Source organism: Montipora foliosa, chromosome 7, assembly GCF_036669935.1.
Source record: "Montipora foliosa isolate CH-2021 chromosome 7, ASM3666993v2, whole genome shotgun sequence".
NCBI lineage: Eukaryota > Metazoa > Cnidaria > Anthozoa > Scleractinia > Acroporidae > Montipora > Montipora foliosa.
In genome coordinates this window covers 12,149,244-12,172,231 of record NC_090875.1, presented here as the reverse complement: position 1 = coordinate 12,172,231, position 22,988 = coordinate 12,149,244, and the positions used below count along the sequence as shown (strand labels likewise).

The 22,988-nt window shown below is 40.2% G+C and overlaps 2 protein-coding genes across 6 annotated transcripts in view; one reads left to right on the top strand and one right to left on the bottom strand.

Annotated features, from left to right (window-relative positions):
* The window catches only part of LOC138010514 (endoribonuclease Dicer-like), a 28,626-nt gene extending 25,209 nt beyond the window's left edge, over positions 1–3,417 (top strand). Inside the window, exons 10-12 of one of the 2 annotated variants that reach the window (XM_068857494.1) lie at positions 311–482; positions 1,097–1,169; positions 2,217–3,417. In XM_068857494.1, coding sequence (XP_068713595.1) covers positions 311–482; positions 1,097–1,169; positions 2,217–2,448 — 477 coding nt within the window. In that variant the 3' untranslated portion in view covers positions 2,449–3,417. The remainder of the gene's footprint in view (positions 1–310; positions 483–1,096; positions 1,170–2,216) is intronic. The other variant, XM_068857495.1, reaches the window with a different exon arrangement.
* Positions 3,418–10,265: 6,848 nt separating this feature from the next.
* The window catches only part of LOC138010346 (uncharacterized), a 14,446-nt gene continuing 1,723 nt past the window's right edge, over positions 10,266–22,988 (bottom strand). Inside the window, exons 1-7 of one of the 4 annotated variants that reach the window (XM_068857263.1) lie at positions 21,523–21,619; positions 21,228–21,356; positions 21,027–21,119; positions 15,535–15,601; positions 14,764–15,428; positions 12,920–12,982; positions 10,266–12,399 (exon numbers count right to left, since the gene is read on the bottom strand). In XM_068857263.1, coding sequence (XP_068713364.1) covers positions 11,951–12,399; positions 12,920–12,982; positions 14,764–15,428; positions 15,535–15,545 — 1,188 coding nt within the window. In that variant the 5' untranslated portion in view covers positions 15,546–15,601; positions 21,027–21,119; positions 21,228–21,356; positions 21,523–21,619 and the 3' untranslated portion in view covers positions 10,266–11,950. Of the gene's footprint in view, positions 12,400–12,919; positions 12,983–14,763; positions 15,429–15,534; positions 15,602–21,026; positions 21,120–21,227; positions 21,429–21,522; positions 21,620–22,988 lie in introns of those variants that run through there. The other 3 variants (XM_068857265.1, XM_068857267.1, XM_068857266.1) reach the window with 3 other exon arrangements.

Genomic DNA, 22,988 nt, shown 5'->3' with positions numbered 1-22,988 from the left:
ACGGCAAAGTGTATCAAAGATTCAATCCCAATTTTCTTCACGGGCTAGCAAGGCCGGGGCAATATATCATTCCGCAATATATCAATAATATCATTCCATTTCTATCGCGTTACATGGATCCTGCCTGGCTCACACACTTTTCAGTACACGAGGATTGAGGGTCCGCGTTCAAAGTGTGGTGAATCTTAGTCATGCATCTGCTCTAAGAAGAGATTATTACATCGCGACTAGTGAGAGTACAAATACTCCTGATGGACCCATTATTTAGAAAGTAGACAGTGATTTGCCAACGTGAGTTTTTGATTTGTAGGTCACTGCAGACCCGTTTATTATCGTGTCTGAACAAGATGGGGAAGGAATCGAAGCTCCAAAGGTCCTGGGTGATATGTTTGAGTCTGTTGCTGGTGCAGTGTTTTTGGACAGCGGTATGGATTTGACCAAGATCTGGGGCGTGTACTACCGCATGGTAAAACCTTACATCGGTAAGTGAACACTGAGTGGTTGAGGACCTTTGTGCTTAGCGTAAAGCACAACATAAATTCGTCTGGTTACAGAGCACCGTTCACCTCAGCCCAACTGCTTGGGGTCTCGCTCTCGCAGCCAGAAACAAGGACCTAATGGTAGTCGTACACTGATCGACAGCAAAGCTGTTTGAGAACCTTAAACCCTTTATTGAAGATTGTCCTAAGGGTCTTGGGTACGTTACGGAACGTGTCCGACGATTCCTGCAGAACTGTGAGAACTTCAGCTACACAGAAACAAGAGAGTAAATTTAGTTATTCCATTTGTTCCATGTTTCCAAGGGGGCAAATGATATCCTCACACCTAAACATCGTATCTTGTATTAGTGTGCAGATTGGAGGAACCTTTTTCCAAAGCGGAGACCAGTTTAAGGCGCGAACTTCTCTTAGGCGTCAGGGTGCGTGTATGGTACCAGCCGAATTCCACATTTACGCCTGTAAGTGAACTGTCAGACGGACATCTCTTCAACTGATGATGGACATACAGAGCTGGTGCCGAAGGAAGAGTTTATTGTAGAATTTTTTAATGTCGAAGACGTTCTAGTTTAATATTGCACTTGCTGCATTTGTTTCAGATCATTATTCCGTGCATATACCGATCAACCCTATAAGACGCGTGTACGAAGAAGATAACAAGCGGAACTTCAGGTGCGTGTGTGAGTTTAATGGAAACAGTCTCGTTCACAAGAGCACCAGCGATCGACGCGACAAAAATAACTAATTTTCATTCTGTAAAATATCGAGGCACTAGCCGGATGAAATGAAAGTTCAGCTCAGTGGCCTTAAAACATACTTCAGGATTTCATCCGCAGACTCACAAGTTTGAACGATCATGTACAACGTAATAAACAGTACCACAAGAAAGTTCTGCTGAGCTTGCGTAGCTAGCGTTTTCCTTAGGGGTTTGTGCGTTTTTCGCGACAGAAACGGAGGAATTTTTTTCGCTCTTTGCCAATTTCCTCGCGTTCACATGGCAAGAAAAGCAAAAGAACACACGGGAACGCTTACTACTGCTCAATACTTTGGTTTCATTTGAATGGTCGGCGCAACTTTGCTTTTCATTAATATGGTAGAGTCCCCAGTCCCGCCCCAGGGCAAACACTGACCATCTAAGGAACTTTATTACTTACAGTTACGCGTAGAGACTTTGGAACCAATGTCTAAGTTAGCCATTAGTGTGAATAACTTATATGTATTGTAATTTTTATGTTGTATATGTATTGTACCCAGGCACCACTGTAATCCAGCTTTTGTGCTGCAAGCGTGGTAAATTAACTCTATCTATCTATCTATCTATCTATCTATCTATCTATCTATCTATCTATCTATCTATCTATCTATCTATCTATCTATCTATCTATCTATCTATCTATCTACCTATCTATCTAAATATTTATCTATTTTTCGTTCCAATTTTTGAAGACCCGCATAAACCACAGTTGTTTTTTTTTTTCGTCTCAAGAAAAACAAGTAGGATTCGCTGGATATGATGCTAGCCCATCACAGGGTTTAACCTCAGCATTGTGTTCACCTGTACTGTACTCATCCATACTCAAAACACGTCCAAATTGATAATGATCGGGAACCTTGATCAGTCAGCCGCCTCGTTTGTCTTGCAGTACAAATGTGTTATTTGTGTGGGGAGGAAACTTGTAGTAGATAGACTAATTTGCGTTGTTTTTTCTTTGTTATTAGTAAAGCAAAAACACTACCAGACGGAAGAACCGAATGTACCCTGCGGGTGCACTGGGGAAATTTTGTTGGTAAGGGCGCCAACTATAAAATCGCCAAAGCTACCGCTGGTAAGCTGGCAATGCAGGCGCTGGAACGAAGAGGCGCGCATGAGACAGGCGCAGTAAGAGAGGGACTCAAGACAGGGGGATTTCAGCCCGATATACAAGGACTTACGAAAAAGATAAGGCCGTGAGCGAAGCTGGCGACTAACGTGTAAGCCAGCCTTGCCTTTAGCGTTTTGTCTTGCCTAACTTCTAGTCCTCTCTCTGTCTTTCATCTTGGGTCACGGGGTTTGCCTGGAACTCTCTGCCCATTCACCTTAAGAGAGGAACATGTGTAACCTCATTTAGAAAGGCTATTTATAGTAATTTTTTAACGAGATACAATGACGTTGATCATTTTAGCTAGTGAAATTTAGTTATATTTTCTAGTCATATGCTAATCCGGCATTTCACAACCTTCCTCTCGCTTGATCCATCTTAGCCGTATTCTTATTGTAATTATAGTTTGTAGATATTCATTGTAGGATATTTTATAATTGTAATATATGTTCTTTCTTTTAATGATAGGTAATTTTTGTCACTTAATTTTTGTTACATAATTTTAATTTGAGGGCCACTAGTTATTCGGTTGAAGTACTGCCCCGTGTTACCCTCGTTAAATAAAGTGATTTGAAATTTGTAAAGGGGCAAGGCAAGGATTTGCCTGTAAGCAAAGGGTTCAGAGCAAGAGACATTTCTCCACAAATTGTGGCTGATAATACAGAAAGGAACCCACCGCCTGATGTTTTACACTAAGCGAAGATAGCATACAGTCCCTTTTCTTCAAACACCCCATTTTCGCGAACGGCGCGAATCATTGCGTGGGAATTCGCTCAGCTGTCAACATTGGTAAAAATGGAGACATATGATTGGCTATCAGTTAACCCTCGTAGGAATACCGGATCTCGCAGGAGATCTAAAAATAACTCAAGAGGGATTACGATGGGAATAGGGCCAATATGAGGGATTACCTCTCTTACCTTCATACTTTCTTGGATGCACCTAAGAAATCTCATTCCAGAGAAAGTTAAACTTCAGCTATAATGGACAGCAATTTTACCACATTTAAGTTCCTGCTCTGTTGTAAGGGATTTTATTGATTAAATCTTCTGATACACGTAAGCTAGAGAGGATCCAAGAATAGGCTCTCAGGGCTATCTGCCGTGACAAGGTTTAAAATTACGGGGAACTGCTGGCTGCCGCTGGTCTCCCAACATCGTTCAACCGAAAACTCCAGGATACGGCCATTTTAATGTTCAAAGTTAAGAACAACTTATGCCCACAATATATTACCGATCTTTTAAAAGACAACAAAGCAACATTAATCTAAGAAACGAACACTTTATTTTACCAAGACTTAATACAGTGAGTTATGGAAAACACTCAGCCATGACGTTTTTGGCTCCAAAATTATGGGCCAGGATACCCAATCACGTTAAATCAGTTGGGTTAAAGTGGTACTATGATCAAAAAATCAAACCCAAGTGTAAGCCTCAATTTTAAAAAAGACACCTGTTAACTGGAATTTTCGTATTTAAGGTATTCCTGGGGGCAAAAAACCAAAACCAAAGTAATTACTTTGGTCAATCAAAAAGGACGGATACAATCCAGTGAACCAATCAAAACTCGAAGTAATTACACGTAGCCTACACAAAGCGCGTGGGAGGCGCGGTGGCCTCATAGTTAGTGTGCTCGACACCGGATTGAGTGGTCTGGGTTCGGGGCCTGGCCGGGGACATTGTGTTGTGTTATTAGGCAAGACACTTTACTCTCACGGTGCCTCTCTCCACCCAGTTGTATAAATGGTACCGGCGTAATGCTGGGGGTAACCCTGCGATGGACTAGCATCCCATCCAGGGGGGAGTATAAATACTCCTAGTCGCTTCATGCTACAGAAACCGGAGATAAGCGCAGGCCTGATAAGCCTTCTGGCTCGTAAGCAGAGACTTTACCTTTACCTTTGGGGGCTAAAGTGACCTTCTCGGATTGCCTGGATTTTTTAATATGTTCAAGTTTATGGTTTAATTGGTGTGCTTAACAAGTTTAATATTCGGAAAACATTAAACATTAAAAGCCTCCAGGAATACCCTAATGGTCCGCCATTACTAACTTTAAAATCTTGAGAGAGCTGGATCGAGGAGAAAACACTAGTATAAGATTGCAATACGTTCGCACGCGACGGAATTGATATGCAGCACGAGAGTTTCGGGCTTTCAGATTTTTAAACTCGTGTTTTCCATACATAATAAACTGCGTTTACACCCTGAAATTTTAAGCTATTGAGTGATAACGTCAGTTTTTCCTAGATCCAACCCTCTGAGGTGCAGTCTTTCCGTTTTGAATGCGTGTGTAATGGCGGACTGTGAAAAACAAAACTTTCACTCAAAGCAAGAGACTATGAGGGTAAGAGAACACATCCCCCATACATGGGCCTCTTCCCATGATAATCCTTTTCAATCTAATTTTAGCTCGTAGTCAAGCTGCGAGGCTATTTTAGGAAAGACACCTGATTGGTCAATTGTAATGACGTATGACTTAATGACCACTTTGCTTTTCTGCTTTGAGAAAATGGCGTCTGTCGTAGACATCAAGTTTGTCGATGAATCTGAAAACTTTGATTTTGAAAAGAGTGGGAAAAGTTCCCGTCCACGTAGAGAAAACTATGCCGGCTGCTATAAAACAACTTAGTGACACACTAACGAGGCTCTCACAATTCAAATGTTTTAGACAGAAAAACTCCATTTCCGTTTCCCGGAAATTCAAGTCAGGCCGGTGAAAAGGGGGAGTGCTGTTCCATTGATGTGCTGCTGTGCGGAGTTCTTTTTTACGACTTAGCCGACTGTGATAGGCTCGCACTTTGTTATAATATAAGCAGGGTGGCTAGAATGGGGTCATTTTATCATCACGACTGCCTCATTGCAAAATTTAACAGTACATAACCGATCACAACTATCAAAGCGAACCCCGCGGGAAGCCAGCTGCCTTCTAAATTCTCGGAAAAAATTACGTCATTTTCATCAAACTTTTTGCCTACGGAAGTTTTTTTTTCGTTGTTGTTGTTGTTGTTACACTGTTTGCTGAGCAGGAATGCTATTTTCTTTTTACAGAGATTTTATGTGAAGAATACTCGCCTCCCAATAAGCAGCGTTCTCCACAAGTCACAAGTTTTAATATCGTTAGGTTTATTTAACACAATCTCGCTTGATACAGTCTCAATCACTAGTGTTTTTAATCACTGCAAAAATCCCACGTTATCGAAATATTATAAATTTACATTCACGCCTAGATCACTTCGGACATTCTCTAATTGATTTGTTCTTCATAATACCCTAAAGATTTAGGAAACGAAACTGATAGTTAGTTAAGTCCTCGTAATCAACGACTATAATTTTCAGTCTCCAACAATTCCTCCTTCCTGGCCAAGAAAACGGAGTTTTTCATAGCGATAAAATCACTTGATTTCATTCATCTCCTGCCGACATGTGAAAACCCATCGAGGCTTACTATTCGGTTTTCTTGTTTCACCTAACTTCAACGCAACCATCCTTTTTACGAGGTTGAGCCAACCCCTGAAGCCTCTCTTGGTTAATCGAAATTAGAACAAGAGATTGTCATGAAAGAGGGAGAAATTGAAAAACGTTCGTCAGCTTCCGAAATCCAAAACGAAGCAGAACCCGATTTCCCTTAAAGTCTTTCCTCCGCAAATTATTAAGCACTCTTCGTTATCACTCAATTCGAATGCTTTTGAGCTTTTTACGTGTGATGTCATAGGCAGCCCACGTCAATTTTTTTGCTTTTTCTTCGTAGTCACAGATGTGCATACCCCAGGGATAGTACATTAACCGCTCGATAAGAATCCCGTATGATACATCCGGAGCCATCGGGCCCAGAACTCGGGCCATCGAGCCCCGAGAGCGAGTAAGTTCCTACTGAACCGTCGAAGCAACTGAGATTACGTGATGGTTTGCTTTGTATTTGAAAATTTCACATGATTTCATAAACAGCGGTCACCTTTCAGAGTTCAGTTTTCACCACGTGAAGCAAGATTTTGCCTTTTTAGTTCATTTATGGACACTGTGGATGAGACGTTGTGATGAAACACATGTAAACATAATTTGCGGTAGTAATTTCACAGTTCACATCACCTAGGAAAAATTGAAATTAACTGTGATGGAGTTGATTAGGTACAATGGGCAAAAGAAAAAAAAATTATATGAGTTTGTGTAGTCCAATAAATAACATTAAATCACACGGAGCATTTTAATGCTCGGTGTGATTTAAAAGTCTACTTCTGGGAAAATTGTTTTCTGTACCTTATGTTTGGCGACATCCCCATTTCGCGGTTCAAACGGGCACGAACACTAAATCACAAAAACATGCACGGGCTGAGAAGCCGAGAAGTTCGCGGGGGTGAATCGAGTTCAATTATTCATATTTTAGAGTCCAGTCGAAGAAGTCTTCGTTGCGGGGACTTCGCATTCGTCTCCCATACACATAGTAATCCCATCCAAACGGGCTTAAATTTAATAGAACCTTAGGCGGCATTCTTTTGGAAGTATCCTGGCTATTCTCATTCCGGATTAGGAATACAGAATACACGGAATATAAGATTTGAAGTCTTCGTTACGTGGACTTCGCATCCCCATTCGCAAAAGAACGCTTTAAGAAATACTATTAACGAAGGTGACCAGGGAACTATTTTATCTGCGCATGCAACAGTTGCATGGCGACTGAAAAAGGTTCGCGAAAGTTTGGAACCCAAAATGCTGAAATATGGCCAAAAATACTAGGTTTTTGGTGATTTCCTTGATTTTTCAGTTTGCTTCATTTGCTAGAGTTTTTTTGTACTTGTGAGTGCTTTGCGTAGTCCTGGACGGCAGAGCAAACATGTTCGGATACAGGGGTTTGTCGAGGAAACCAATTAATGCCAACGTCATTTATTATGGCCAGGAAAGGGTACAAACTGATAGCTCTTCTTGTTCTAGCACCGCTAAAGAAACAGAAGAGAAGTCAAGGACATTCGCATCTAAGGTAAACAATTTGGATCGCTATTCCATTCAAATTATTAAAATTTTCAAGCCGCCGGCCGGCGCGACTCATTTCCCGCCAAAACTTTCCCAAACGGACATTCTGCTTATTCCGAGTGAACCGTATAGCAATCATTCCGTTTATTCTGGTATCGGGAGCAGAATGTATGGAATAGTATTCCATTCATTCCGAAAACGGAATAGGTCCCAAAAGAACACGAATACCGACTATTCCGCGTGTATTCCTCATATTCTCGAAGATTACCAAAAAAAACGCGCCCTTAGACCAGCATCAAATCATTGTGGGATGTGGTAGGTCAAGTCAAGGGTATTTGCGAAATCGACAACAAAGTAAATCCATTCTCCCTACTACAGGAGAAAAAAGTGAGAACAATATCATAAAAAGAGCCTTTTAAGCAACCAAATACAAAGTTAAAAAAAAAACAAGAACAGATGCTTTAGTCACGGAGACTTTGCAGAGCTACAATCATGGGCAAAAGTGTTGGGAAGGTAGCTTCATTTTACAGATAACCCCCCCTCTCCCTTTTCAATGTTGGGTTTTCCAGGGGAAAAACTGGTGATTTTTCTTACCTGAAGAACTCCAACATTGAATATGGGGGAGGAGGGTCACAAGAGCATGGTATTTCCCAAATACTTCAGCCAATAGTTAGAAAAATCGAATTAGGTGTGAAGTGAACTGACGCCCGCAACCTTCCAACTTTTGACCACGATTGTAGTTCTCCCATTGAAGAACTCGTCTGACGTTACAACGCACGTTATCATGCAGTGTGGCTGACGCGCGCCCTTTTGCAAACTTGCAAATGAGAGGTACTGGGACCAAAACCATCCTGAGCAACTCCCGGTTCCCTTCATCTCATGGCAGACTGCCAGCCTCTTAGGGAGGCTCTTCTCTTCGTTCACGGTAATCCGCAAGTAGTGGTCTTAGGCTCATCAGTGCAGTAGCAGTGCTACTTTTTAAAAATCAGCAAAAATTATGCTAGTTTCCTCAAATTATGCCAAAAGTTATGCTAGCACAATCTGTAAAAGCCAATGAGCAACCAAATATAAAAAAGAAATCAATTACAAACAGACATACTATTCTACTTTGGTTTATACAAAAAAACGAAGGGGCCGATCTCCAGTCAGTATTCCAAAGAATCTCACATTTTTATCCTGGCATTCCTCGAAAAGCTTTAGTAAAAGTAAATTCGGATGGTCCTGCTGTGCTGATTGTTTGTTACCATTTGCAAATTTAGTAGCATACTAATAATAATAAATATCCTCTAGTTCTGTTTTTACAACAAAAGCCTGCTGATTAAATTACAGATTCATCTTTCCAAATGGACGTAAAGACAGCAGAGAAAGAGACAGTTTTCAATTACAAAACATGTTTCGACACCTGCAGTCATCTAGGGCTTGTCACGACTCTTGTAATACAGAATGTTTCACGATCTTAGATTCTGCCGCCTCAAAATTCCAAATTAAGATCAAAGAGGCATTGCACATTAAGTGGGAAAATCCCATTCATAATCACCAGTTGAAGCATCTAGACTTGTCTCTTTCTTTTTAATTACGTTTTTCCTTTTGTCCTTTATTGTTATACGCGCTATTTTTGTTTTCCGTGCATTTCGTATTTCATATTCAAAATTGTACGCAAGTTTTGACTCGTTATTTTTTAACGTACCTTAATATAAATAGGCTTTTTCCGAGTTCATGTCTGCCTTCTCTTCAAAGCGAGTCTAAGTGCGAAGTTTTTGTGATGGTAATTAGTTCTACTTTACACATGAATAAAAACTAATTTTCATAACAAAAACTTCGCACTTAGACTCGCCTTGAAGAGGAGGCACGGATATGAACTCGGAAAAGGTCTATTCAAATGTACAACCGTTAAAAGCTCATTTGCAACTGAAGATGACATGAGAATGTCGAAACATGTTTTGTAAATTGAAAACTGTTGTTTCTTTCTTGAGAGATTCATCTTTCTGGTAAAATCTCGTCATTTTCTGAATTTTACCCGAAGTTGTTAGCTATAACTGGACAACTGGTGTTTACTGTTTATGCATCCCACGAATACGCACTTATTGGCGTCTTGTTCAAGTAAGTTTGATATTCGTAAGTTTGCATAAGTGATATTCGAACCTAGCCCATTTTTTTTCTGTTCCGTCCGATCGATTACACAACAATTTTTTGCCTTTTACGTCAAATTCCATGTGTAGTACATGAAACACCTTGTCATGAAACGTTTCGATGGTTGGCTGCCCACAAAATCAAATATGTGCCGAATGATGACAAGGCCTACACTGCCACCTTTTCCCTGACACACATTTGGAAAAACTCCCAGATTTTAGGAGCCACGTGACAAGCCGCAAACAGGGTCTCTTTCCTCAAAGACAAGGAAGGCAGAGAAGAGAGAGATCGTGGAAACGAGGTCGCTCGATCCAGCTCTCTCAAGATTTTCAAGTACTGGCGGACCATTAACTTCAATCCAGTTAAAAAGGAGCAGGTGTCTTTTGGAAAGCAAGGCTTAAAGCTTTGGTTACTCAGTGTTTAGTTAAACTTAACACAGTTTTGAAATCCAAAGAAAAAGAATAATTGATTTTTTTTGGACATAGTAGTACTTTAATAACTAGATTCCATGTTGCCGTGCCTCTGGCCAGTAATAGATCACAGACGACGTCAAAATGTAGTAAGAACAAAAAGGTGGCACATGAGGCGATAGCCGACTGTATCACTGACGTTCTAACCACAATTTGACGTCTCCTGTGACCTATTACTGAAAAGAAGCACAGCAACATGAAACCTATCTATTTTATATTATTGTGACATGCATCTTCCCTTGGGGCGGCGACGCGAGGCAAAAGGAAAACGCAAATGAAAAATAAATAATACAACCACACACAAACCGCTTCCCAAGAACGCGCAACACAACACGTGTACCTAAATCACTAATAGCTGATTAATTTATTTAAGCTACAACCTGAGGTTAAAATACATTAAGAAAATACTAATTCTAAACTCAGTACTGGGATAAACGTAATGGCCTTGAACTAATTCAGCTTCTAAAATTATGCTTAACAGCAGTGACAAAAATTGTTTTTTTACACTACGCACAAAACATTTAAGTAAAGTTCGCTAACAGTTCAGTTCTCCAACAAACCAGCAGTTCATGATCAGTTCTCACGTCAACTTCTCCACACCTCGGTGCCTTCTCTGGCTCTTAGCGTTCGCGTTTCTCAATTTGACCTGTTTCTTTTCCCGTTGCTTAAACTTAGCTCCCTTATCTCTTCGTTACTTTCCTTTCTTCCCGCCGCTGAGTTTTGTCTTGGATTTTTCCGGTCGGATCCTGCTTATGTCTCTTAGCTGTGTTACAATCATCTCTTTTCCTTTTCCCCTCAGGCCTTCGTTCTCCAACCTTTGCTTGTGAGTTTCCTACACGTCAACAACCACCAAACCAACGGTTTGCCCTAGTATAAATAATTTGGGCCAACGCCCTCACACCTATCCTAGCTTTTCAATTAAGTGCTTCTACGCTGGAAAAATCAGCTATCGTCATTCTTCACACTTCGAAAGTATTTGCGTTGATTGCGTGATAGGCGGAATTTTTTGTAGTAATTTCAAGAGGAAGACTATTCATTTTAACTCCATTTTTTGTATTTAACGGTCCGCCATTACTTGGTGCGGTTTCGACTAATAGGCTTTCAGTGATGTGGGTCGAGGAGAAAGTGACGTCATTTACTCACTAGCTTAAAAACGCAGTGTGTGAATGCGGCTTAATTAGTATGCACCACGAGAAGTTTTGGCTTTTAGATTGTCAAACGTGTTCTGCATACTAATCAAGCCGTATTCACACGCTGCATTTTTAAGCTAGTGAGTAAATGACGTCACTTTCTCCTCGACCCAGCTGCAGATCGTTTTCTCACCAAGTAATGGCGGACCGTTAAATGAAAAAAGTGGAGTTAAAATAAAAAAGTCTTCCTCTTGAAATTACTACAAATATCAAGAAAGTGCAAAACAACGGGCTAAAAGAAGATAAAAAGGCACGAAAAGTGCTTGATTGGCTTACCAGCCGCGCCTCCGAAATAGTATATTCACCGGGTAGCGCTGTGAATATAACACGAAATTCTTGTATTCACCGCTGAAAATTATACTAATACAGGATATAAAGCGAGGGTACTAACACTAAAAATAATCAATGTTACCTACCTACCAAACCTAAAGAATAAAATACAATAAAAATTAAAAACTAATTTCCATTTACTGAGTTCAACAATAAAATGATCCGAAATTGCTAAAGTGGTTATCGGCGAGCTCAAAATTAAATCATCAGAGGATCCGATATTTATGAGATCCAAAGTGCACCCTGAGATATGAGTTGGCACTGATAAAGTTTGCGAAAGACCAAACATTTCAAACGGCTCTGAAAACTCCGCGGCTTCAGTATTCTTAATCAGATTCATGTGAAAACTGAAATCAGGAATAAGGAGAGTTCCTCAAAGAGTAGAGACCAAGGAGAGCACGGAGGCTGGTAAACAAGACGACGTGGTGTGAGTGATTATGGTCACCATAGCCACCATAGCAACTGGCGCCACTATCGCTATAGACATTGTCACCGTAACCACAGTCACCATTATGTATAGCCGTAGTCACGGTCAGCATAGCCACAGTCACTATCGCTATAGTCATCGTCAACATAGCCACAGTCTCTATTATCGCCGTAGTCATCGTCACCAGAGCCACAGTCACCACTATCGCCATAGTCATCGTCACCAGAGCCACAATCTCCACTATCCCCATAGTAATAGTCACCATAGCCACAGTTGCCACTATCCCCATAGTAATAGTCGCCATAGCCACAGTTGCCACTATCCCCATAGTAATAGTCGCCATAGCCACAGTTGCCACTATCCCCATAGTAATAGTCGCCATAGCCCCAGTTGCCACTATCCCCATAGTAATAGTCGCCATAGCCACAGTCGCCACCATAGTAATAGTCACCAGAGCCACAGTCGCCACTATCCCCATAGTAATAGTCGCCATAGCCACAGTTGCCACTATCCCCATAGTCATCGTCACCAGCTGCGAATACATAGATACATACATTGATACATACATAGTATGAAATCTACGGGAATGACCCTTCCTAAGGGCAGAAAAGCACAGAATGAATAAAGAATTGAATTGCTTGTCAAAAACTTAACTTTGTTTCGTGCAAGGACGTCACGTGCCAGAGCAAAAAAACCCTTGTGTCTCAAACCCAGGGAATGGCAATCTGTGCAGTTCTCACGCAGTTGAATAACTATAACTAAATCCACAATCTTTGGGGAGACTGATACGAATGATACTAGTGAGGTATTGTGAGATTTTTTGAATAGACGGCATGTACCGGCTTGTTTATTTTCATCTCAGGCCACTGACGCTTGCAATTCGAGAGGACAATACTAATTTGCAAAGCTATAATTTTAATCGAGGTGTAACCAACTTTCATGTTGAATATTATTGTATTTTTCAGAGAGACGATTTGTATTTACAGGTCGGTCATGAAAGGCTGAAGGTATTTCAAAGTTTGAAATCTCTCTTCAGATTTTCAACTACATACCTTCGATTTTCCCGAGCTTGCTCCTGTCACTTCTTTCCTCTAACATAAATTGGTTCAGCATTTCTGAATGATCATAATAGAATAGACACCGTCACCTATCACAAAAATATCATTATAGTGCCTCTGGTCGTGCCAATTATGGACTTTTTAGTACTTCAGCCATTGGACAACACCCATGCACGAGCAAATATAGGTGCGAAGACAAACATCTGCAGCACTCCAGAAGCTGGTTTGTAAGTGTGGAATAATTAAAAAAAAAGAAAGAAAAAAAAAGTATAAACAGTATTTCTTTCGAAAAAAAGTTAAATCAATGTCCAGATTTCGGCATCCAAAAAGGAAGCCTTTAGGTTAGCCGCTTTACCGAATTGACCATGTTAATACATAGCCAAAATGATCCCACAACATGCCAGACAACAGTTGACACATAACCGTTAACTCTCCTACATGCGCGCGCTAACTACATGTTTATGCAGTTAGCGCGCGCATGTAGGAGAGAACATCTACACCTATTGGATGCTTGTAAAAGATTATATATAAAACAGTGTACGGTTGGTTGACCTAACGATGAACTCCCAGTAAGAGGAACCACAGAGGATCGACGCGAATTTGTAGTTAAGTGTACGTAAGGAAAAGCGACGAAGAGACAAACTCTTGACTGTTCTGGACGAAGTTTAATACGACGTTTTGGCCGTTCGGCCTTCTTCAGGTTAAAAATAAAAAACTAAAAAAAATTGATTGTAAATAGTTTTTTTAGTTTTTAATTTTTAACCTGAAGAAGGCCGAACGGCCAAAACGTCGTATTAAACTTCGTCCAGAACAGTCAAGAGTTTGTCTCTTCGTCGCTTTTCCTTACGTACACTTAACTATATATATATATATATATATATATATATACAAGTTAAGAGGGTCTCTCGAGCCAACAGACATCTCTGCCTCTGCCCCCAGGAGGATCACAAATGGTTCACAGTCCAAGCCTCGGCGAAATGTGGTTAATTAATGAAGTTTGAAGGGACCAAGGACGGACAACCCCTAGATGACATTTTTTTGATTGGGAGAAAAACGTTTTATGCCCTGGGTTCAAATCCAGCTCAGGGCATAAAATGTTTTCCTCCCAATGAAAATGTCATCGATGCAAGGGTTGTCCGTCCTTGGTTCCTTCAAACTTCATATAGTTTAGAGTTTTCATATCTTAAAAAAAAACTTTGTCCTTATAAAAATATTTCTCCTTGAAAAGTTTGTCTGAAGTTGTACGAACCGTGTGCAAAGCTACCAGGGCTTAATATTTCCAAAAATATTTCCAAATTTAAGGATTTGCAATTTGTGGAAAATGTGTGCTTGAGAGGATTGATTTTTCTGTCTGACGTCACAGCAGCCATGTTGGTGCACAGAACAATAGAGAAAAAAGTCTTTTGGGAATTTGACTCTTTTATAATGCAAAACATGAGCCATAGTTTGCTATTGTTTTGTACACCAACATGGCCGTCTCTTCACGTGATTGAAAACCATCTGTTGCGTCTTCCTTATTGCACAAATTTATGAGATACGTCTGAGACGTCTCGTGATTGCAGACGTTAACCCTTTTATCCTAGCGGCCAGTTACAGATTTTACTCTGTCTAACGCCAGACGATTTTACTCGTCAATGTGAACCCCTCGGGCCTTATAAAGGGTTAAGGGAAACTGGCTGCTGTTTCTACACATAATTTTTATGAAATTCGCAACTGATCCCGGCCATATCCCCAATTCTCCTTCTCCGTCTCTTCTTTATTTCCTTATGTGTTTATTTAGAAATCTTGAAGACCGTACAATTTACATCTTTCTGCTATAAGTTTGAGATTCAGCCTACCTTGCAGTTCTTCAAGCTTGTCCTTGAGGCTATCATTTTCTTTCTTCCTCTTCCTCAGCACCTTTCGGTAGTGCTCTTCAACATCAGCATCCATACATTCAGTTTTCAGCCGGGTAACGACAGTTGCATAACCTTTGCTAGATCCAAGTGCCAGAAGCGCATTGCTGATATTATCCCATAGCGCATTGAATGCTGGATCGTCAATAGCTGCCTGGCTGGCGTGTGCACACACATTGTTTCGGTAATACTTGATTCTTGCTATGTTGGCTTCAGTGCTGTTATCAAAACCTAAGGGAAGCGCGTCCCAGTTTCCAGTACTCGCAGGAGGACGTAAGTGACATATATGCCTCTGCAGCAAAGTCAGAAGTGTAATGTCAAAATTGGTTGATGACACAGATGGAGAGGTGGTTGCAGGTGGGTAGAGCTTCTCCCACTGTGAAGGATTTAAAACTCCTTTTTTTCGCAGCGATTGCAATATGATGAGGGTAGGAGGAGTTGTCAAAGTCACGTCCAGAGTGGCTGGAGAATGTATTCTGTCAAAGGTGTCCCTGAGGACCTGGGTTCCCACATCCACAAGAAGGCGACACAGACGTGCATAGTTAGTCCCCTCATTGGTTGGGTGAAAGGCCCTTGGACCAAACGCCATTTCTTGCATTGTCGAGTACCTAAATATGCAAAATGAGTGTCGTTTGTTGGAATTAAAATCTGAAACTAAAGGCTATCTTATCGAGCAGAGGAAGCAGGTGAAATCCAGACTAGTTTAGCACATACCAAGAATACATTACCCAAGAGTAAGAATCTGGTTTCAGGTTTGTCCCTATCAGCGTCAGGAAAGTATCTAAAAAAAAATAATAGACAGCATCGGCTAACTCAATGTTGCACCTAATTCAAATCTCCTGAAGTTAGGATTATTTGTGTATTGTATTTGCATTATAATGCAGCATTCACATTGAAGTGATATGGAAATACCTGGAGAAAAACGTTTTATTCCCAAAGGGTTTTAATTGGGTACAACATTGAGTCAGCCGATTTAGTCTATTGTTTATTTTCCCGTTAAACTTGGTTTTTAAAAAAGGACAATTTTCTGAAGCTGATGGGGACAGGCCAATTTGGGTAAATCTTACTCTTGGGTGATGGACGTTTGCACATAACAAGTGGAGGGAATGCAGGATCTCGACTAAAATTATGATGAAAAGAAAAGGAGATTCCTGTTCGAATCAATTTAATTTCTCTTTAATTGAATCAATTGTATAGTAAACTCTGTTTCATGAATTGCCTCTCAGATAGAAACTTATTGAGAGCGACAAGAACTGGATCCATGTTATGTCAGATATTCATCCTTAGACTTACAAGCAAACTCATACCCCTACAGTGTTACAAGGGGGTGGATGGAAACGCTCCCTTTTTTAAGTGTTGTTTTTCAATATTTTGGAAATATTTCAAAAATAGCCTGCTATGTAATTTGCAAGTTCAAGTGCTAGAAACTAAAGGTTATGGATAATTAACACACTGCCCGGTGCCTGTGAGGTCATTCACGGTGGCGGATTTCTTTTCAAAATGTCACTTAACAAGGTTTTATGCCCCTCAAATTAACTTTTTTCACGAACCAATACACGAAACACTTGTTGCTGTATAGTTGAGTGAATTAATGTGAAATAAATTTGTCTCAACCCTCGGAAAGGCATAGGAATGGTGGGGGGGGGGGATTTCAAGCGAAACTCATCAAATTCACAGCTCTCCGTAATGTTCGGTAGACATTTGGTGAAACTCGGTCAATAGGTGGAGAAGAGAAGAAACGAGAAAAGCGTATGGTCCTCTGAATCATATGAGCTGGCCGGTCCTGTTAGGTCACTCGTTACCAAACTTTTACTAATACTAAATGCATGGCCTAAGGTTAGCCAATTTCAAGGTTTGGGTTGCTTTAGTATAGGTAAAACAATGACCCGTGAAAAGTGACCTGTACTTTAGCCCTGCCGCTTTAAGAGTGAAGGAGGTCATTGACAAGAATTGTGTACCAAGAGAAGGAATCCAAATGAAAACTCAGATCAATAATGTAAAGTTTTGTGAAGGAGTTTTTCAGTTTGAATAAGACGCAAATTTTCCATGATTTTTTAAAGCGCTCAAATTGTCCACCATTTTGGCAAACCACTCACTCACTTATGATAACTTACGACGTACATGAATGAATGAATGATTTAATCACTTATACTGCGCGAAATTCATAAAAATGATCTATCGCGCGACGTACAGTAGGTTAAAGAACACATGATTTTACGAGGACTTGAAGATTTGAGAAGGGTTTCACAGAAGTCGTATTAGTTGATGCGAAGAATTGTCTGAAAGATGTGTTGCCCCTCGATGCATTAACACAGCTGATTCTGAAAAGTAGTAAGCATGCATTAACTCGGAAAACTCTATATCTAAAGAGAAGGAAAAATGTATTGAGTTTGTCATAGCCCTCTGTAAATTGTCCACGTGGAACTTTGTCAACTCTTGAAGATTGCAATAGAATTACGCCTTTAAAGACAGGTTTGGGAACGCTAGTAGCCAATTTGCCTCCCTTATTTCCTTGCTTTTTTCCCTTTCCGTAATTTACGCTGGAATTGAACACATTTGCCGCGGCTTGACTCATGGATGGCAAAGCGCAAAGCAGCATGCAGAGTACGGAAAGCCAAATTGTGCACAATTTCAAAAATTGGCTTCACATTGAACAAAGTTTGTTTCAAGGCCAAGAGTTGTTTGAGTCAAGCTCAAGAATAATCTTGAGTTACTTTCAACTAAAGAATCGTTCCATTTCGACCCCAAATTCAATGACACGTTCCAATAACTTCAGTCAACCTTCAAAATCACGTCGCGATTGTCGTCACACTCAAGGTAACCATCAAACAACCGAACTAAGTTGTCCATTGGTCGGCCGAGCAGGCCAAACCTTAAAATCAACGAGAATGTTCCCTTGAATTAGGTATTATATACCAGGTAGTTATTAAAACAACTGGCATTGTGGATTAATGAGTCACTTTGTTGACGGTATCTGGGGTAGTTGTTGACAACGTAGTTCGGTTGTTTGATGCAAGAGTTTGGTTACCTTGAGCGTCATGGCAATCGCGGCTTAACGATCTTGAGGGTCCAAGTTGCTGAAACGTGGCATCGATGTGGGAAGAAGCCTGAAAGTGAAATAATTTTTTCGCTGAAAGTAACTTAAGTCATTCTTGAGCTTGACTCAAACATCTCTTGGCCTCGAAAGGAAATTTGTTGAATGTGATGACTTGATTTTGTTGAGCTTCCTCACAGCGGTTCCAGTCATACACGCCCCTCAAACGGCCTGCTTTTCATCTTTCGAAATTAAATTTGGGTGGACGTCAATCAAATGTTTCCATAACAATAGTCCTGTTCATTTTGCGGCAGTCAAATTCGTCATGGAAACATTTGATTCACGTCCACCGAAATTTAATGTCGAAACATGAAAAACAGTCGCGTGTGACTGGTAACCGCTGTAAAATTGTATTGACCCTGAGCATGGCCAGAAATCTCGGACACGCACGCTCAGTTGAGACCAAAAACATGTCACAACACTTCAAACTGCAGACACTTTACTATGAAAACAGATTCAAAATCCCGCTTACCTTCTTAATTTCAATGCAAAATACAAAACGAAATCTGTAATATCCATATCAAATCGTGGGTTTCGAATCTGTCGTCGTTGAGGTTTTCAAGCATATTTATGGAGATAATACAGTAACTGTAAAAGCAACAGTACGGTGGCGGAACGAAAATAGCTTCACCCTTTCTCGCTAAACATGTGGCTGCCGAAACTTTGTTCACTGTGATTTTTAATATATAGAAGCCACAATTTCAGATCCTGAAAATAACATTTTCCGGGACTTAAAAGCGGGTGCGGTTTTAGGACTTGTTTCGAAGCAAATTTCCATGTTTTCTTGCCAATGAAACATGATATTGCTGCAAAATTCTGCACGAAATCGTCCACCGAAGTCATATTTCTCCACCTCGTTCTTTCGATCAGCCATGCTGTTTTCATGTTTACCTTGGAAGACCTGGCTTCTAGTTTCCAGGCCATTATTTTGATAATTTTAATAACATTTTGGGTGTTTTTCGCCTTTCCGAACAGCAACTTCCCTGCTTTCGTGCCCTATTTTATTTTCTCTTTTTGTACGTAAAACGTTTATTATTAAATTCTCAACCTCGGATAATACTGTTCGCGTGCTCTTTTCGCGATAATACTTTTCACTCAATCTCGGCTATCATCTTATATATCTTAGTTTGACCTCGGAAAGCGAAATTTCTCTCGGAATAAAGCCAAAAAAGAAAAAAAGAGCTTTTTTTTTGGGTGGAAAGTTTGGATCAATTCCGACGTTTAGAAGTACGCGAAAAGTCAAGAAATGTTTTTGTGATGAGCCTACGTCTGTCTGACATCAAGGTATTACACATTATCGCATCTTCATCAAGTTTTTTCGATTTCGCTCGGATTTTCTCGCTTTTTTCGCTCGTATTTCGTACTTCCAAATTTTTGGAGTTTAAGGAATTTAATAAAACAATTATTCCATTCGCGCTTGTTGGATATGAGACTGGTTATAGCCAACTCATATCCAACGCGCGCTAATGGAATAATTGTTAATTATCTACCGTGCGGTGCGAAATGAGTGAATCGCATGATTTCTCTCCACCAATGAGAGTACAAAATGCAGCTTTCACGATTGACAGATTAGCATCTCCCACTGATGGCCGAGATTTCTAGCCATAAGAAAATCCGTTGAGCATAACTTGATTTTGTTGAGCTTGATTGAAATTTCTATTGACCTTGATAGGAACTTGTTGAATATGACGCCAATTTGGGTACCTGAATTTTGCACCATTTGGCTTTCCATAGGCTTGAAGTAGATTGCCCTCGGAATGTCGGAATGCTCGGATGCTTAAATATAGTTGCCTTAGGGCAGCATCTAAAGTCGTGTTTTCCTTTCTGTCTCGATTACATATCTCTGGAGCATTATTTCGACATTATTGGCCTCATTGTTGGCTTCTTTAATTAAGCGAGTTTACATCTTGTAGCAGTCTGTTCAATATATGTTCTGCCATAGAGCAACACAACGGAACGGGAACTTTTCTGGGTTTAAGTGCGAATCAGCTGACCGTGAAAAAAATAATGGGCTAAAGTATTACTTGTGTTTTCGTGGAAGTTGTGTATTTGTGCAGTAGGTTGTATGTTTTTCCGGGAAAGCTGTATATTCACGCAAGAAGCCATATATTTTTAAGGGAAGTTGGTATATTAACACAAGAAGTCGTATACATTTCCTCGTGATGTTTTATCTTTTCTCAGTAGGTTATACATATTCCTTGATAAGTTGTATGTATTTCCAAGATCGCGTCATAGTTAGTAGAGGGAGACGATATGATAGCGTAAATCTCTTTCCAACAATCATATTTGTCCGAAGGGTGCGACGTACGTAGTTTTTGTTTACCACAATTAATTAACAATGACTAAAGATACAGTATTCGTGTTCGATCGATGGAGAGAAATGCTTGGGGGTCTCTGACTTTCAAAGTTCCGCTTTCGGCCTCACTTTGAAAATATAATTAGCTATAACACTTCAGCCCGGTCACCGCGATGAATAATGCATTGTATTTCCTTGATAGGACGGAAAGTATTTGACTTTTTACTTTTCTTTTCTTGTATTTTTAAGTTAAAGGCAATAATTTTGATAGTTGGAGTAAAAAGAAAACAATTTAGGGGTTTCTTAGTTATAAACCAATTTTTAAAAAAAAGTTTTGTCCCGGTTCGTTCGTTAGATTTCACACTTGAATGGTCGCGTCACTCTTTTCATCTCGGTAACCGGGCTAAAAAGTAAAGTGAAGCAACCATATTTAACGTCGATAACTCGTAACAGTAATCAACTGACAAACCTGAGCTCGAAGGTGCGCTCATTTTACTAACCGACTGTGCCATCCTCGCTCCTCAAAAATTTCTCACATGAGCAGAAATTTTAATAAATTTCATTCCGCTAACCAAGCTAGACCAGTTACCGAATAGGCCTTTACTATATCTGTATCCTCGCTCCGTTGCTTCGTTAGCACTGATGGTTGATGATGGTTCCTGTCTGATTTCGTTTAAAATCTCGTTAACCCACTATCAAAAAGATCATATTTGGCATCATGTTTGTGTATGAGTGGCTCACCAACGAAAAGTGGCAATCATGCACTTACGTTTTACGTTCTTTACAACAAAGAAAGAAATACCTTATATGACTGACCTGGCCTTGTTATAAGCACCCACTTTCCCCTCAGCTTTGCATCATTAGAGGGAGCTGTTGCTATCCACAGCCTTGTAGTAACCAAATGTTCTCCTGAAACGTAGAAATGAAGGTAAAATTAGGTGGTAGAATTAATGTCGTCAGTGGTTCATGGCAGAATGATCCGCCTCCGGTGAATTGATGCCATGCAGTCTCGCTTACCTGTATGAGGAACTAAGAATAACGATACTGTACTTGAGCCAATGAACCACAAGTACAGAATGCACGATTTCAGTTCCGAGGCTGCTTCCTTCTAAAGTTAGAAATACCTTGATTTCAACTGCGTCACACCTAAAATAGATTACGAAGGGTGTAAACTTGTCGTCAAAATCACGAGATCAAACGCACTCAGGCAGAATTAAAAATAAAGAAAATATAAATGCATATGATTATTCCGATATCACGTTTTCAAAATGACCATACTACGCAGAAACACCGGTCGAATGCATGTAGGCACCTGAAACTTCCTCGCAAAGTAATATACTTGGAAGGAATGTTGTGGGGAAAAGACATCCTCACGCTTATGTAAAGTGCCACGTTATCATCCATTTTTGGGGTTGTGGATGACGTAGGCATGCCAGGTAATGGACGATATTCGTATTCTCGGTATTGGACTGGAACTAGCTTGCAGTGGAGGCTATTAAATGCGGGGGAATCTTTTTAAATGCTAATACTTTTTAATATATTCCACGGCATTAGCCTCCACTGCAAGCTACAGTTCCAGTCCAACACTGAGAATACAAATATCATCTATTAACTCACTCATTCGATTTTTCACTCGATTCCACCAAATACTAGTCCGTAATCTTAGATTATTAAGGTGCGTTCTTAAACCAGAAGAGGGAGGACACCAAGTGAGCCTAACTACAACATTACAAACAGTTATTCACGATGTAAGTAAATTTGAAACCCTATTACCAGTTATTATCACTGGCTTAGAGCAAAATTTTAAATGCATTAAAGCAGGTAACCTTGCCAGTTTCCTTACTAAATGGAGAACTCTTACATCTGATAGAGAAATTCTAGATATGATCAGTGCTGTATGATAACCGGCACAACTATTGACTTTAGGTACCTGCCAGTCCAATACGGGCCACCGGCCATTCGAGAGTTCTCAGATACTGAGTCTGAAATAATTTACACTGAGATCGAAAAGCTTTTAAACAAAGGTGTGATTGTCAGAACTGACCGGAAAACTGATGATTTTATTTCCCCCATTTTTCTGAGGGAAAAGAAAGATGGATCACACCGTATGATTTTAAACCTTAAAGCACTAAACAAGAGCATTGTTTATCACCATTTCAAAATGGATACTCTTGGTTCAGTAATTAGACTAATACGTTCAAATTGTTTCATGGACACCATCGACCTCAAAGATGCCTATTATTCTGTGCCTGTGTCAGAGAAACATCAAAAATATCTCAAGTTTCACTGGAAAGGAAACTTCTACAAGTTCACTTGCTTCCCTAATGGGTTATGTTTCTGCCCTAGGAAATTCACAAAGCTCATAAAGCCAGTACACTCTTGTCTTAGGTTACAAGGCCACATCTTGGCAGCTTATATTGGTGACAATTATATTCAGGGTGATACTTATACCGAATGTCTAACTACTGTGCTTGAAACATTAAAACTGTTTGTTGACCTGGAATTTTGTCCTCACCCTGAAAAATCATGTCTGATACCATCCCAAGATGTTAATTTTCTGGGAGTTATGCTAAATTCCATCACAATGACTGTCAGACTGACCATGGGGAAACAACAAAAAATTAAGAATGCATGCACAGCACTGCAGGAGGGGACAAAATACATTCTACGAGAGGTTGCAAGTGTCATAGGACTACTGGTCTCAAGTTTTCCTGCTGTTATGTATGGGCCATTGTATTACAGAAAACTAGAACAAGAGAAATCTCATGCTATCAAAGA